The 13,272-nt window shown below is 37.8% G+C and overlaps 2 protein-coding genes across 2 annotated transcripts; one reads left to right on the top strand and one right to left on the bottom strand.

Moving 5' to 3' along the window:
* Positions 1-321: 321 nt before the first annotated feature.
* LOC119193570 (ras-related protein Rap1-like) lies at positions 322-1,253 on the top strand. The gene has a single exon (XM_037447220.1). It carries the CDS (start codon positions 490-492, stop codon positions 1,033-1,035), a length of 546 nt encoding a protein of 181 aa, XP_037303117.1. The 5' UTR covers positions 322-489; the 3' UTR covers positions 1,036-1,253.
* A 7,884-nt stretch (positions 1,254-9,137) lies between these two features.
* On the bottom strand, positions 9,138-12,858 carry LOC119193569. Its single transcript, XM_037447219.1, has 4 exons — positions 12,603-12,858; positions 11,880-12,137; positions 11,412-11,546; positions 9,138-9,245 (listed from the first exon to the last, which is right to left on the bottom strand). Exons 1-4 carry the CDS (start codon positions 12,639-12,641, stop codon positions 9,138-9,140), a joined length of 540 nt encoding a protein of 179 aa, XP_037303116.1. The 5' UTR covers positions 12,642-12,858.
* Between the last annotated feature and the right edge of the window lie 414 nt (positions 12,859-13,272).

The following is a 13,272-nucleotide window of genomic DNA, read 5'->3' as shown; positions in this document are numbered from 1 at the left end:
GTTGAAAATATTTTATTGATTTACATGAATATTTATGTAATATATTAAATTGTACTCATGAAAATTTAATCTGAATAAAAATACATAAACATACAATATAAATTAACATGCCCCTTTGTGCAATAATGGGTGCAGGCTGCAATTAATGAAACTAAATTAAATAATTTGTTTTATCCTCTAGGTCTGCGTAGTTGATTTATTTATTAGCGAGACGATTGTTTCAAAGTAGTTGATAACTGAGTTTTGCAAGTTATCAACGTGAATAAAATAATAATATTTTTTCTCTTATAATTTCTAGACTGCACAACCCGTTAAATTACACGCAATTGTGGCAACACTGTAACAGTGAGCCATCGCCCCGCTAACGGTGTCATGGCGGTTTGACTTGTTGAAGGTTTTTTTTTGCTTTAACTCAATAGTTAATGTGCTTTTTAGCAATTTGATCTTTGATTTCAAAAAGTAAAATTACGTGACACAAAATAGTTAATAATGCGCGAATACAAAATAGTCGTGCTAGGTAGCGGTGGCGTGGGAAAGTCTGCTCTGACAGTGCAATTCGTACAAGGCATCTTTGTCGAGAAATACGACCCCACCATCGAGGACAGCTATCGGAAACAGGTGGAAGTGGACGGGCAACAATGTATGCTCGAGATTCTGGACACGGCGGGCACAGAGCAGTTCACGGCGATGCGAGATCTGTACATGAAGAACGGGCAAGGTTTTGTGTTAGTGTATTCGATCACCGCACAATCTACGTTCAACGACCTGCAGGACTTGCGGGAGCAGATCCTGCGAGTGAAGGACAAGGATGATGTGCCGATGGTGCTGGTGGGCAACAAGACAGACCTGGAGGCGGAGCGCGTGGTCGGCAAGGAGCAGGGACAAAACCTGGCGCGCCACTTCAACTGCGCCTTCATGGAGACCTCCGCCAAGGCGAAAATACACGTGAACGATGTGTTCTATGACTTAGTGCGACAGATCAACAAAAGTCCCCAAGAAGGAAGAATCAAGGAAAAAAACTATCAAGTACTGTAAGATTCTGTAAGAGTTCCGCTGGTGCCAGCGAGTTCGACGCGTCGAGGTATAAAATATTTAATAATTTGTAAGACTTCTCGTACCCTGATTTGGCTCTTGACAGTACCCAAAGTTAACTAGATCAGATGATGAGCATAACTGCTTCAAAATACCTGTAGCGTTGAGTATGTGCATTTGTTGAGCTGTGTCATGAAGGAGTGCCGTACACAAGTGGAAAATCCACAGAGCGCTCTGCGATGTCCGAATTACCTCCCCGTGCAAACACATATTTACTGATACTTTTTAGTCTATATTTTGATAGTTAGTATATATATGAGGATAGACTCAGAGTTTCTGTGCATGTTTCACTATAGAGAATTCCAATTGTATTGTGTGGATGCTGTAAGTTCAGAAGTTGTAAATGGTTATATAAGAAATTCCTTATTACTATAATGTATAACATTGTAAACCTTTGTTAGAGGTCATGAACAGTGTGGCCGTAGTGTTGTAATTGGGCACTATACATGCTTACTGCTAACATAGTATGATTATATGCAAGAGGTTACGTAGTCACATACACTGTTCATGGATTCTCAAGTATTAATTTTTCCATTTTGAGCAACAAAATTCTATAAATTAATGAATTTTGTTATAATTATAAAATACCAATGTTAGGTACAGACAGCTGCGTGTCAATTAGATTCAACAGGAAAATGACTATGGGGATTTTATTTACCATGAAATTATCCTTCAAGGGCACACAGTATGTAACGGGCGGTGTGCCACACTGGGAGCTGTATTGTTCATAGGTCAATGTAATTTGCCAGTAATGTTATTTGCATTTAGCCCTCACTGTGTGGACCTAACATTATAAGTTTATTTTTAATTATAGTATTGATCTTATCATACTGATAAGGGTGAGATGTGAACTTCTGAACGGCCAGGGTGAAGTGGGTGGCGCGCAGGCTCCCTGGCCAGCTGGCGTGAATGTACCGGTAAGGCCTGAATCAGCGTAATGTTTAATAATTAAGGATACATTAAATTTTTTCAGATATATTATTGTCTTGTTATATAATTCAAATGTATTGAAGGGATGGTGATGACACTGTTTAGGACTCGGTGCCTCGAACAAACTAGTGAATGGTGAGTGCACAACTGAGTGATTAGTGCGGGCGTCGCGCGGCGGTGCGGCTGCGTGCCGTGCTGTGCCGTGCCGTGCCGAGCCGTGCCGTGCCGTGCCGTGCCGCGCCGCTCACACTCGGCGCACGCACGCGCACCGCTCGCGACCCTCCCCCCACCGTAACCCCTCGTAATATACAAAATTGAAAAATCTAAAAAAATTATCGTTATTGTAAATGAATTAAAGTTTTATGATTACTGGCTCATTCATATATAAATTACCAATCTATGTTTTGCCGCTAGAACTTTGTTAAACATAATAATTATATAGGTGTTCAAATATTGTTATGGGATTAGATGTTTCCTCCATTTGTCTTTTCTGTTTAATATTATGTAAGATTAACTGCACAAGGATATTGGTAAACTTTGATCTGAGTTGAATTATATTTTTTATATATATTGTGCAAAACTAAGAACTTGTATATTTTTTATCTTTTCAATCAATAATCGTCATGTACACTAAATATTAATTTGATTTTTTGCAAATTTATCAATAAAACCAATTTTAAAGATGATTGTTTTGGGGTATGCCTTGTCCCCCGCGCGGCCGGGCGGCCGTGCAGCGCTCCCCCATGTCAATTGAGGTCGCGGCGTGAGTCACGTCCAGCGCGGCGACCACTGACTCGCGCTCGTCCCCCGCCGACAATCAAATAAACATCAATTGCCGAGGAATTTTAATGGATTATAATTAATTGAAAGGCCCACACTCGGTCTACAACTATTTTATTGATCCAGTGTAAAAAACGTTACATAAGTGTCTTACATTTACATCGCTAAGTACTAAACAATTACAAAGGTAAAATAATGGCAGTGTGACGTGGCGGGCGTATGTCGACATTCTAGTAACATAAGAATTGACACAGTCCAATGGAAATGAACACAATACGCCTAGCTTAATACATACGTACGACAACTAGCATTGTAATCTATAATGCAAAACAGGATTGAGTTACGCGTACTAAATGTCTATGTGCACCCCATGATGTGAAACAAGGTCTAACACATAGATCGAGCTCACAATGGAGTGCCCAGGCTTGGAACAAAACGAACGGCGCTGTTGGGGAGTTGACAAGCCAGTGCCAGTGAGAGATCTACATACAATAGCACTCGGGACGACAGATAACGAACAATTTATTTGATTATTTTTGAAGCGTCTATCATGACGGTCTGGGCGTTTATCTAGCGAACGGGTCAAACGTTGCACTGTTGCCGGCAATATCGGTTATCGATACTTGCAACTCGCTATCGTTACAATTTGCTTTATGATAAATGTCCGAAAATCCGATCCGGGCCCCCGTTCATACGTAATTTACTTCGCTACGTGCCATTAAATGCGAAAACGTGCATTATATACCTACTTTCTATAAAATACATATTTCTCACTGCCTGTAATTTAATTTATTTATTTCCAATTAACTTTTGAAATTTGTAAACACACGCCATAAACTAATTTCGACATACAATGATTTTTACGAATGATCACATGATTACGTCATTTTAATACATCTTGCATTAATTGCACATTCGTAATACTGACAATTAGCCTTACATTGTTCTGAAAATACAATTAACATACATTTAAATTACATCAGAGGCGGTAAATGTGATACGTGCTGATAAACACATGTCGCGTTGCCACTCTTATTATCTGTTTGATATCTAAAATCTAGGAAATAGATCATGATCGTTAAAATCAAAAATTTGCGATACAAATTGCGAACTATCAAAAATATAATAGTAGTGGGAAGGCGAATGGACGCAGAACTTTTCTTCCTGCCACCAGGTCTTCAGAGTATTGTAAAACAGACTCGAACCGTACGGCATACGGAATATTTTCACAAATCAACAAGATTCCAAAGTCCGTTTATCAATACTATTTCACACTAGATGGTCTCAGGCCGACAAGACCGCGTAAAACCATAACCTTAAAACTAACGACTAGTGATGACTAGATTTGCATAATCACTACATAAATCCACCATTCACACGATAAAAAATCTGTTTTAATATCAATGACGCATTTCTCGATGGTAAGCATAATGCGTACTCAGCTTCCGGTGGTGAATCATCGTGGGCTGGATGTGAGGAAACGAACGTTTCTGGATATGGCCGTCTCCAAGAGCGTCCAATTTAGGTTATCGCATTGATAAATATGTGTTAATACATCTGTGAGAGTGGTAAGGCAGAAGTGATACTTCATAGTTTATTATTGCCTCAGTAATTTTGGTGAACACACTAATCAACTTAGTTATAATACTAATTTGACAGCCCTATTCTTTTATAGGGATGTCCTACATAAAGGAAATACTACGGGGCCTACCTAGGTATCTTACTCTACTAAGGGTTGTTAGTCTGAGTACTATATACTATACCTATGCGACGAACAAATCTAATAACTATAGTACTAGTACAATATACCGTAAACAAAGATTTCCTGTGATAGAACGTGACTGGGCCGGACTATACGCATTTGGATGCAAAGGGAATGGCTTTAGAGGTTCAACGAAACAGTTTTAAAATGATACGTAAACTTAAAAATATCTGTAAACAGTTATCGATTCTGAATTGCATTTACCGTTAAGTACTATAGTAAGTATAAGAAAGTAAATCACTGGCCCGAGAAGAAACGATACTCCTACCTGCATGGTACTGCACTACTCTCATTACCATAAGAGATCAGATGTTAAGTCTACCAATGTCTAGGAATTACACCAGCTGTGATATCCTAAAGACACAACCATGCATACTGATGCTCGATGGTGGAAACTGCATTTATCTAGGTGGACTTTCGCAAAAGGATATTTAAGGATTTAATTTTTAAAATTACAAATAATCAAGATCCACGAAAAGATGGCAGGAACAGTGTTTATCCAGGTGGTATTTCGCACACGGGAAATTAACGTGTTTAATTTCTATAATAATGCAAAAAAACGTCCACAAAATATAGTGTCAAATATTTTTAAAATTATGCTCTAACGTGATATATTATTTTACATTTGCCTTGACGCGTTATTTAGGATATATATTATTTTTCTAAAAAATATTTGTAAAGGAAAACTAAAAGTTTTTAGAGATTACTGGAAGTATGACAAATTCCAGGAAACTGATATATGTGATTCACGATTTTAATATTCATTTGCCAACAACAATAAATGATTGGCTGATGATTCTAATCAAACAGCAGTATGACATGTCATATAATAAATGCCTTATAATGGGGTGACTATATAAGACGTAAAATATAAACCAAATTAAAACACACAAATAACACACCCGAAAGTTTTAGATAACATTTAAAGATGTTTATCTGTAGAAATTAATTTGAGTTCACCCTTAAGTTCATTAACCTAACTATACAGCCAAATTTTTAAAAATATCGGCAAAATATGAACAAGACTAACTCAAACAAATATAGGATAAAAAACAGACATTCCAAAAATAATACTAGCGATAAGTCAACGCCCCAGATATTATGTCAGAACCGACACATTATTTAGGACAAACGAGAATTTAGTCCAAAACGAGTAAATGTTATCGCATTTCACTCAACTATTCCATTCTATCTTCACATTTAACTGCGTCTCTAATTAGTGTTTGAGGAATTATATAAAAGATTTTGTAATATCCTTTTCAATGAAATTGTATGCATGTACTGACATAAACTTCGATAAATTATACAAATTGCTGTATCAATACTGATAAGGAAATCAGCTTCTAATTCGTTGGTAATTGAGTCTAAATTTGCAAATTTCCATCGCTTAGTTTGCATACGCGTTAGAAACTAGAATATTTGATTCATTAACATGAGAAACAACGTGTTCCTAAGCTTCCGGTAGCTGACCTGTCGTGACTCATTGGTCAAGACGTTGACTCATGAGTCATGCTGTTTGATAACAAATCGGTCTAAAGATCAATTTTTGCATCCATTATTTTTTAGGAAGTAATTTTATTACTCACTTCCTCTTTGTGTATACTCGTAGGCGTCTCATCCATTTAGTCATAACATAAGCTCACGCCTATGTTCCGGGAGGGGTAGGCGGATATTAAGTCCGCCTGCGGTCCGTTTGTTTTATATTTACATACTAACCGTAGTAGGCGAGCGTATCGCAATAATAAACTCTATTTCCAATTTCGGACAACCCACGTGTTGCGAATTGTAAACACACTTCTATGGAACGGCCTATCGAACACATAAATTTACCTTCTCAACTCAAACATGTCTAGCCCAATGATTAAAGTGACACTAAATACCGAAACGAGTTTTTAGCATACTGTGGTCCGAATTTAATGACACAAAATCTTCATAGAATGGAATATTGGATGCCTAACAAAATTTTGAACATTGCAGAGGCGCTAACTTGCTTCGGTAGTTATGTCTGCAAATGTTTGTAATGAATGTTTTCTCACCGCATTCATAGGAGATTAAATTTAACAAAAACTTCAAAATAAGAATGCATCTCTTTTTATAGAATTCAAAACCCTACCTGACATAAAGTTTTTTTCACCTGACCAATCCCTTTATAACACATATATTTAAATACATAAAATACCTACATTGTGTCAGAAAAGAGTTAACTGGAAATTGTCACCACAAATAACTTAGGCCCAGAACATACCCAATATTTTTTAAACTGACACGTTTGTTAGCCTGATAAGACCAAGCTTATACAAACACACCGGACTTTTGCACAAGCGCTTCAGGTGCTCAAAACTCAGGGGCGTATCTAGCTCTGTATCAGCCGTATCAGTAATACGGGGCTCGCGACCCTCTTGGCCCATACCTACATTAAACTAAGCGTGCGCCCAAAAGTTCGCACTGCCCTGAAAGGCTTCCAACAATAGATATAGGGCACCTCTATAGTAAGCTACGCTACTTGCTAAAGTCTTGAAAATTAAGCGACTTGAGGACAACCCACTAACGGGTTAGGTACCTCGGCTCGTGACGGTCATTGGGAGAGGACGAGACATCGACGATGAGAGCATGGACACGCCGAGAGAGGGGGTGCAAGAAAAGAAATCACAAAACACAAGTCCCTAACATCTGCAACCACCACAGAGGTTTATTTATGATAAAGAATTTTCAAATACCCGCAAGATTTAGATTTGAAATCTTTATGATATTATGTCGGTAGTTCACTGCCGTACTAAGCTCAATAGAGATATCTTAAAAAATATCAAAATCTTCATTTTAATGTCACATTAAAGAAATACCCATCCAATGCACTTACCTAAATAACTATCTTGTATAGAACTTGTTAAAAAAACCATAAAAGAAGTTTTTCTATCTCAGTTTTACATAAAATCTATACTTACAAAACTTGGATTATGTCGATAAGATTTCCTTGACATACCGCTTTTGCGCTTGACACGCAGTATAGTGCGTAGGTGCACATACACCTCCCAAAAACTAATCTTGGCGACACTTAAGGATGAGGGACACAGTAAACGATGATTTAAGTATTTTTTAAACTATTTGTTATCGATAAGTGCTGAGAGCAATAATGCGGTAAGTAGGTAAGTGATAAAAATCAAACACTAATCTCAAGAGTATGGATTTGATAGTCTGAGTGTTGTAGTCTAAATATAACTTGTTACAAACATTTGGTACTAATCTATACACTCCTATCTGTCTGTATGTTATCCATTTTCTCCAAAATCTACTTAACGGATTTTTATGAAAATTTGTATGGAGATAGTTTAAGACCCTGGGAAGGTAATAGCCTACTTTCTATCCGGAAAATTATATAACGGGACTTTTATCCCGCAAAAACTTTCAGGCGGACGAAGCCACGAGCAAAAGCGAGTCGGTAATAAATCTGATCAATATTTTGTCTGATGCAAATTATTCAACGTATCAAAGCAACGAACAGCAATAAAAATAATTATATTTGGTAAAGGGAAAAATAAATTATAGCACACATTGTCTCATCTCTGCGTCACCTAAAGGTTGACTGTTAGAAAATGCCTCAGTCATTTAGTCCACCTATATACATATACTGTGTATAAAGTTTAAATAAATATTAATTAATGACCAATCTGACTAGAGCTACATAGTCCTACCAAACTTCAAACCCAAGCCGAACCTGCACCGTACATGGACAATACAATATATACCAAACTGCAGGCTGATGCTGACCCGAGATTCGAACCGGGACCTTAGAACGGTGTACCGTTTACGCAACAACTACGCCACCGAGACAATCCGAGATGGGAATACTAGTAAGAAGATTCGAAGCGAGTGACGACAAATCATTTCAAATTATGTCATAGTATTAAAATGGAAGAGCTATTCTAATAGTGCAAGTTATTTAAAATTCAAAAGTGATCTCATTTCCGCTTCTCTGATAAAATTACAATTTAAATAATTTGTTACATGTTGATACAAGACATTAACTCGTTTAAAGTTATTTGTACTACAAAGCAGGCGTGATAATGTAGTCACAAAAGACAAACATTTGCAGATGACACCAATATTTGTTCCAATATGAAACGTGCCATACTGTACACCATTATGAACAGCGACATAACCCAAAATAAATTAAAAACGGCATCAGAAACATGACGTCAGACGACAAATATTTATTTTCTGTACATTCTGCAAATGACTAAACCGCATTTGTCACAACATAATCGAAGGAAAATCCACGCCGATGAGTTACATTGTTTATTATTATGACTCGGGTGTGATTAACTGCATTATGATAGATATCTATAATGAATCAAAGGCATTATAACCAATGAGTACTGTACACAAAAACATGACCTTCGTAGTTAGGGTAGGGTCAACATCGACGAAGACATGCCAGCAATTCCAAACGATTGACGATTAATTAACAATACCTATTTTAAAAAATGTATGCATACGTTAGTCATTTGCCGAATTCAGAAAAAATACAAATATTGGGTTATGTCACTTTACACACCCGTTGCAATATAAACGGTATTTATTTTGAAGACTCATAGCTGTCGTTGAGCGGCGGCAGGCTGTGTGCGAGTGTGCTGTCCAGCTTCCTGGCTTCATGCTCCAGGGTGTAGGAATCCAGCGCAGGGTCCTGGAATAAACATTAATTATTTACCATTCCATAAAAACAAACATTTTATTTGGTCAGTTATTATGTTTTTTTCTCTGTATCACCCAATTTTAACTGGTAGTGAATGCCTTTACATTGCTATGTGTGAAGGACAAAAATAAAATAAATAGTAACCGAGTTGTAAGGTTTATGAAACAAATGTTTTTGTAAAGGTGTATGTTCACGACTTATCACAAAAGGTAGGCACAGACGCTAATAATGCAGTACAAACAGTTAAAATTCCACGCAATAACTAAAATAATAGGTCGATCTGGAAATCTTTGGGGGAGGCCCATGTTCAGCAGTGGACATGCTGTGGCTGATGATGATGATGAATAACTAAAACTATCTATAATTTGAAACCTAAAAAATCGCTCGACCTGAGAATCGAACCCTAAACCATTCACAAAGCAACTTCTCAACAGTGACTATAAACAAAGAATACAACTATATTATCGTACTGAACATGCTTTGTATATACAAGCATTGTAATTGTTCGCGATAATGCGTTACTAAAATAGCACCGAGTAAATTATAACCATACTTAATGTTTTACTTTCCTGTTTTCCGACAAAGTATATTTATCAGGATATTATTCAGGATGGTGAGCGCAGTGGGATAGCAAACAATACCTTGTAATTCATAGTGTTGGTGTTTCTACTGTTTATGGGCGGTCGTATCGCTTACCATCAGGCGAACGGCAAACTCGTCTCGTCTTACAAAGCAAAAAAAAAACCTACACTCAATATTCTTTTACTAGGAGCCATATTAATATATCAATCTCAACTTTGAGTCGGATATCAAGATTTAAGATAGACATTTAATGTATTAAACTATATAAACAAAGATTAAACTGTAACTTAAGGGCTTTTTCTCGGCTAAATCGGCGCTGTTTGATAAATAAAACTCAGCTGTCAAAATCTGTCACATTGAGATTTGAGATATCATTTGAACTGATATATTAATATCAGAACCCGATATGGCTTTAGGGTCGCCTCGTATCACTTCACGGGACGGAACACACTTGGCGAAAAGTTGGCAGTCGGTTGCACCTTTGCGTACCCTTCGGGGATAAATGGGTGATGTGAGCGTGATATTAGTATAGGTTTATTATATTGCGACTATCTTAAGATGCTGATTTTAATTTAACAGCGTCTCAATAATATCGTTGTTTAGAGCGAGATTATGTTGCATTTATTGCGGCCCTAGTTTTAAACCACTATGAAATATAGAACCTAATGAAAAAATAATACCGCGTTTCCATTTTATTATTCCTAGCCCGAACAATATTGTGACAAGTCTCAATTAATGAATGCCTCAGTGGCGTAGTTGTATTACATACGCGGTACGGCGGCATTCTGAGGCCCTGGTTTTGAATCCCGGGTCGGGCAAAGTGTTATTTGGGTTTTTCTGCTCAGTATCAGCCCGGAGACTATAATTTGTACCCGATATGGCGATAGACTCGCCCCCTATCACAACATGGTAGGGAACACAATTGGCGAAAAGTGTGTGCCCTCGTTGCACCTTTGTATAGCCCTTCAGAGATAAATGCGTGATGTTGTGTGTGTGTGTGTGTGTGTGTGTGTGTGTGTGTGTGTCCCAATTAATTTGTTGCCAATATTTCACAAGAAATAATTATTTTCAGTACGTGTGTAACATTTACGTGGAAACGTACAGACGCGTACATTAGCACGAGGCTTGACGCACTGTGACGTCATTAGACAGGATAACGTTTTGTCACGTTTATTCCAGAACTGAATGAGGCAATTACAAGGAAATATTGCTTTAGTACTATGGACCTGTTTTTTCAACGTGCGTACGCGCAGATTGTTTTCCTTGACTGTAGAGATCTAACGGTTATGTTTTGAAAAATTGATAACACCAATAACTTATTTCATCACTTTGTATTATTCAGAATTGAACATAAAATGCGAAGAGTAATATTTCGTGTCATTAAAATTGATGATTGTTGAGTAATTTTAAGTCGTGTAATTAAGGAACACAGATGACATTATTTCAAGATATTTTTATTTGTAAATTAGCTTTAGTCGGAACTATAGTACTATCAGTCTCTTTACTCTCACTTCATGCACGTGAGGTTAAAAAAAAGAATCAAGGTGTGATGAGAGCCAGGTGGCGTGGTACTACCTGCGCCACGGCGCGCAGCGAGTCGCCGAGCGCGGCGCGCAGGCGCTGCACGTCGCGCGCCGCGCGCCCCGAGCGCGACACGTACGCCTGCCGCCGCCGCAGCTCCGCCGACAGCTGGCTGCGGAGCTGCGCCGCCTGCGCACACCACGCACATCAAATTCTATACTTATATAAACATTTTCATACCTTTTAAGGGCAAACAGAGGTGTTTTCACACATTTTTTATGGGCCTATATAATAAGCAAGGCTATGTAAATTTTACATAATATTAATCTTAATAAATTTTGTGAAAATTATTCAACAAACTTGCTGAATTTAAATTAAAGGACAAATAATCGAAATAAATATTCACGAATAAAACAATTCAATTATACAGTAGATCGATTTATAGTTTTACACCGCTCTAAGTGTTCAGTTTTATTTAAAGTTTATTATTCCAATTGTTAAGGTACCGTTACGCGATTTTACTGAAATCGATATTTTTTTATCGAGTTTACTAACCAATTTCATCGATATAAATGATAATCGATATTTAATTAGTGTATGTGACGTCACCTGGTTCTCGAGCCGCATGATCTGCTGTCGATGGCTGGCCTCCCTGGCCTCCAGCAGGCGCTCGGCCTGCAGCGCCGCCTGCCGGTAGTGCTCCACGTCCGAGCGGCTGTTGGGCGACGCGGACGATAACTCGCTCAAGTAGCGGCTGCGGGCCATCGCCAGCTCGGATTCCTTAAACAAAAAAAACAAAAATATCACGTCTTTATCCCCGAAGGATTAGGTAGGGATGCAATTAGAGCACCCACTTTTTAATATGTGTGTTTTATCCCATTATCTGATAGGACACCATATCGAGTACAGATTGCACTCAGAGTGAATAGAGGGCAAAAAACACAATATCGCTACCCCGACCCCTTGTAACATGCATTATAATAAATATGCATTATATAAAGCATAACGTCATCGTGAATTTATTACAACTTACAAAAACTTCACAGTGAAAATTAATTACTACAACATCGAATATTAACTCTTGAATACCAACAAAAAATAGCAACATAGAAATTACTCCATTAGTTTCTCATAAAAGTTAATAAAATTTTATTTCCACCTCATGATTAACCCACTGGCATTTATCATGAACGCAACACATCAATGATATCGATATAACACCATCTATTGATAACATTTAAATACCTTATCAGCGAGCTCCTTCTCCAAGCGACGGATCTTCATTCTCAACTCTCTGTTCTCCAACTCAAGTAGACTTAAATCAGTCCCAAACCCTTTGTCCCTGCATGGGATTTCCTTCTCTTTGTAACAGTGGGTTGAAGAGTCCTTTGTGGAGTCGGGACCTAAAAACAAAAGTATCTTAGCTTAGGAAAGGTTCACGAGTAAATGAATTGAAAAGTGGTGAGGTATTTTAGATACCCTATCAGAGAGTTATATACATTCCATGATGATAAATGATTCCTATCTTTCTTCTTTTAATAAAATAACTTATAACCGACTTTAATAAACAATTCGACATCTAACTTCGTAAACGTAGCGAAAATTAACTAATCAGAAAAAAGTTCTTTTGACATGCTTGCAAATCCTTTATTTTGATTGTCTTATTACCATTAACTAGTGGTATTAGGGTAGTTTCTTCAAATCAGCCAGTATAACATAATCTTACCTGAATCCAAATCCGAGTAATACACAGACTTATCAGTCCTGTCATGACTCTTGCTCCTCAAGGCCGAGGGTCGCGTCCCAGTGATCCTGCGCTCGGCCTCTATCTTCCGCATCGACTCCTGGAGTGCATCGTTCTTTGCCTTCAGTTCGGACCTCTCCCGCTGGAGGGCGTGCAGCTCTCTCTCTAGCT

Source organism: Manduca sexta, unplaced genomic scaffold (genome assembly GCF_014839805.1).
Source record: "Manduca sexta isolate Smith_Timp_Sample1 unplaced genomic scaffold, JHU_Msex_v1.0 HiC_scaffold_711, whole genome shotgun sequence".
In the NCBI taxonomy this organism is placed as follows: Eukaryota; Metazoa; Arthropoda; class Insecta; order Lepidoptera; family Sphingidae; genus Manduca; species Manduca sexta.
This window is presented reverse-complemented; position numbering and strand designations above follow the sequence as displayed.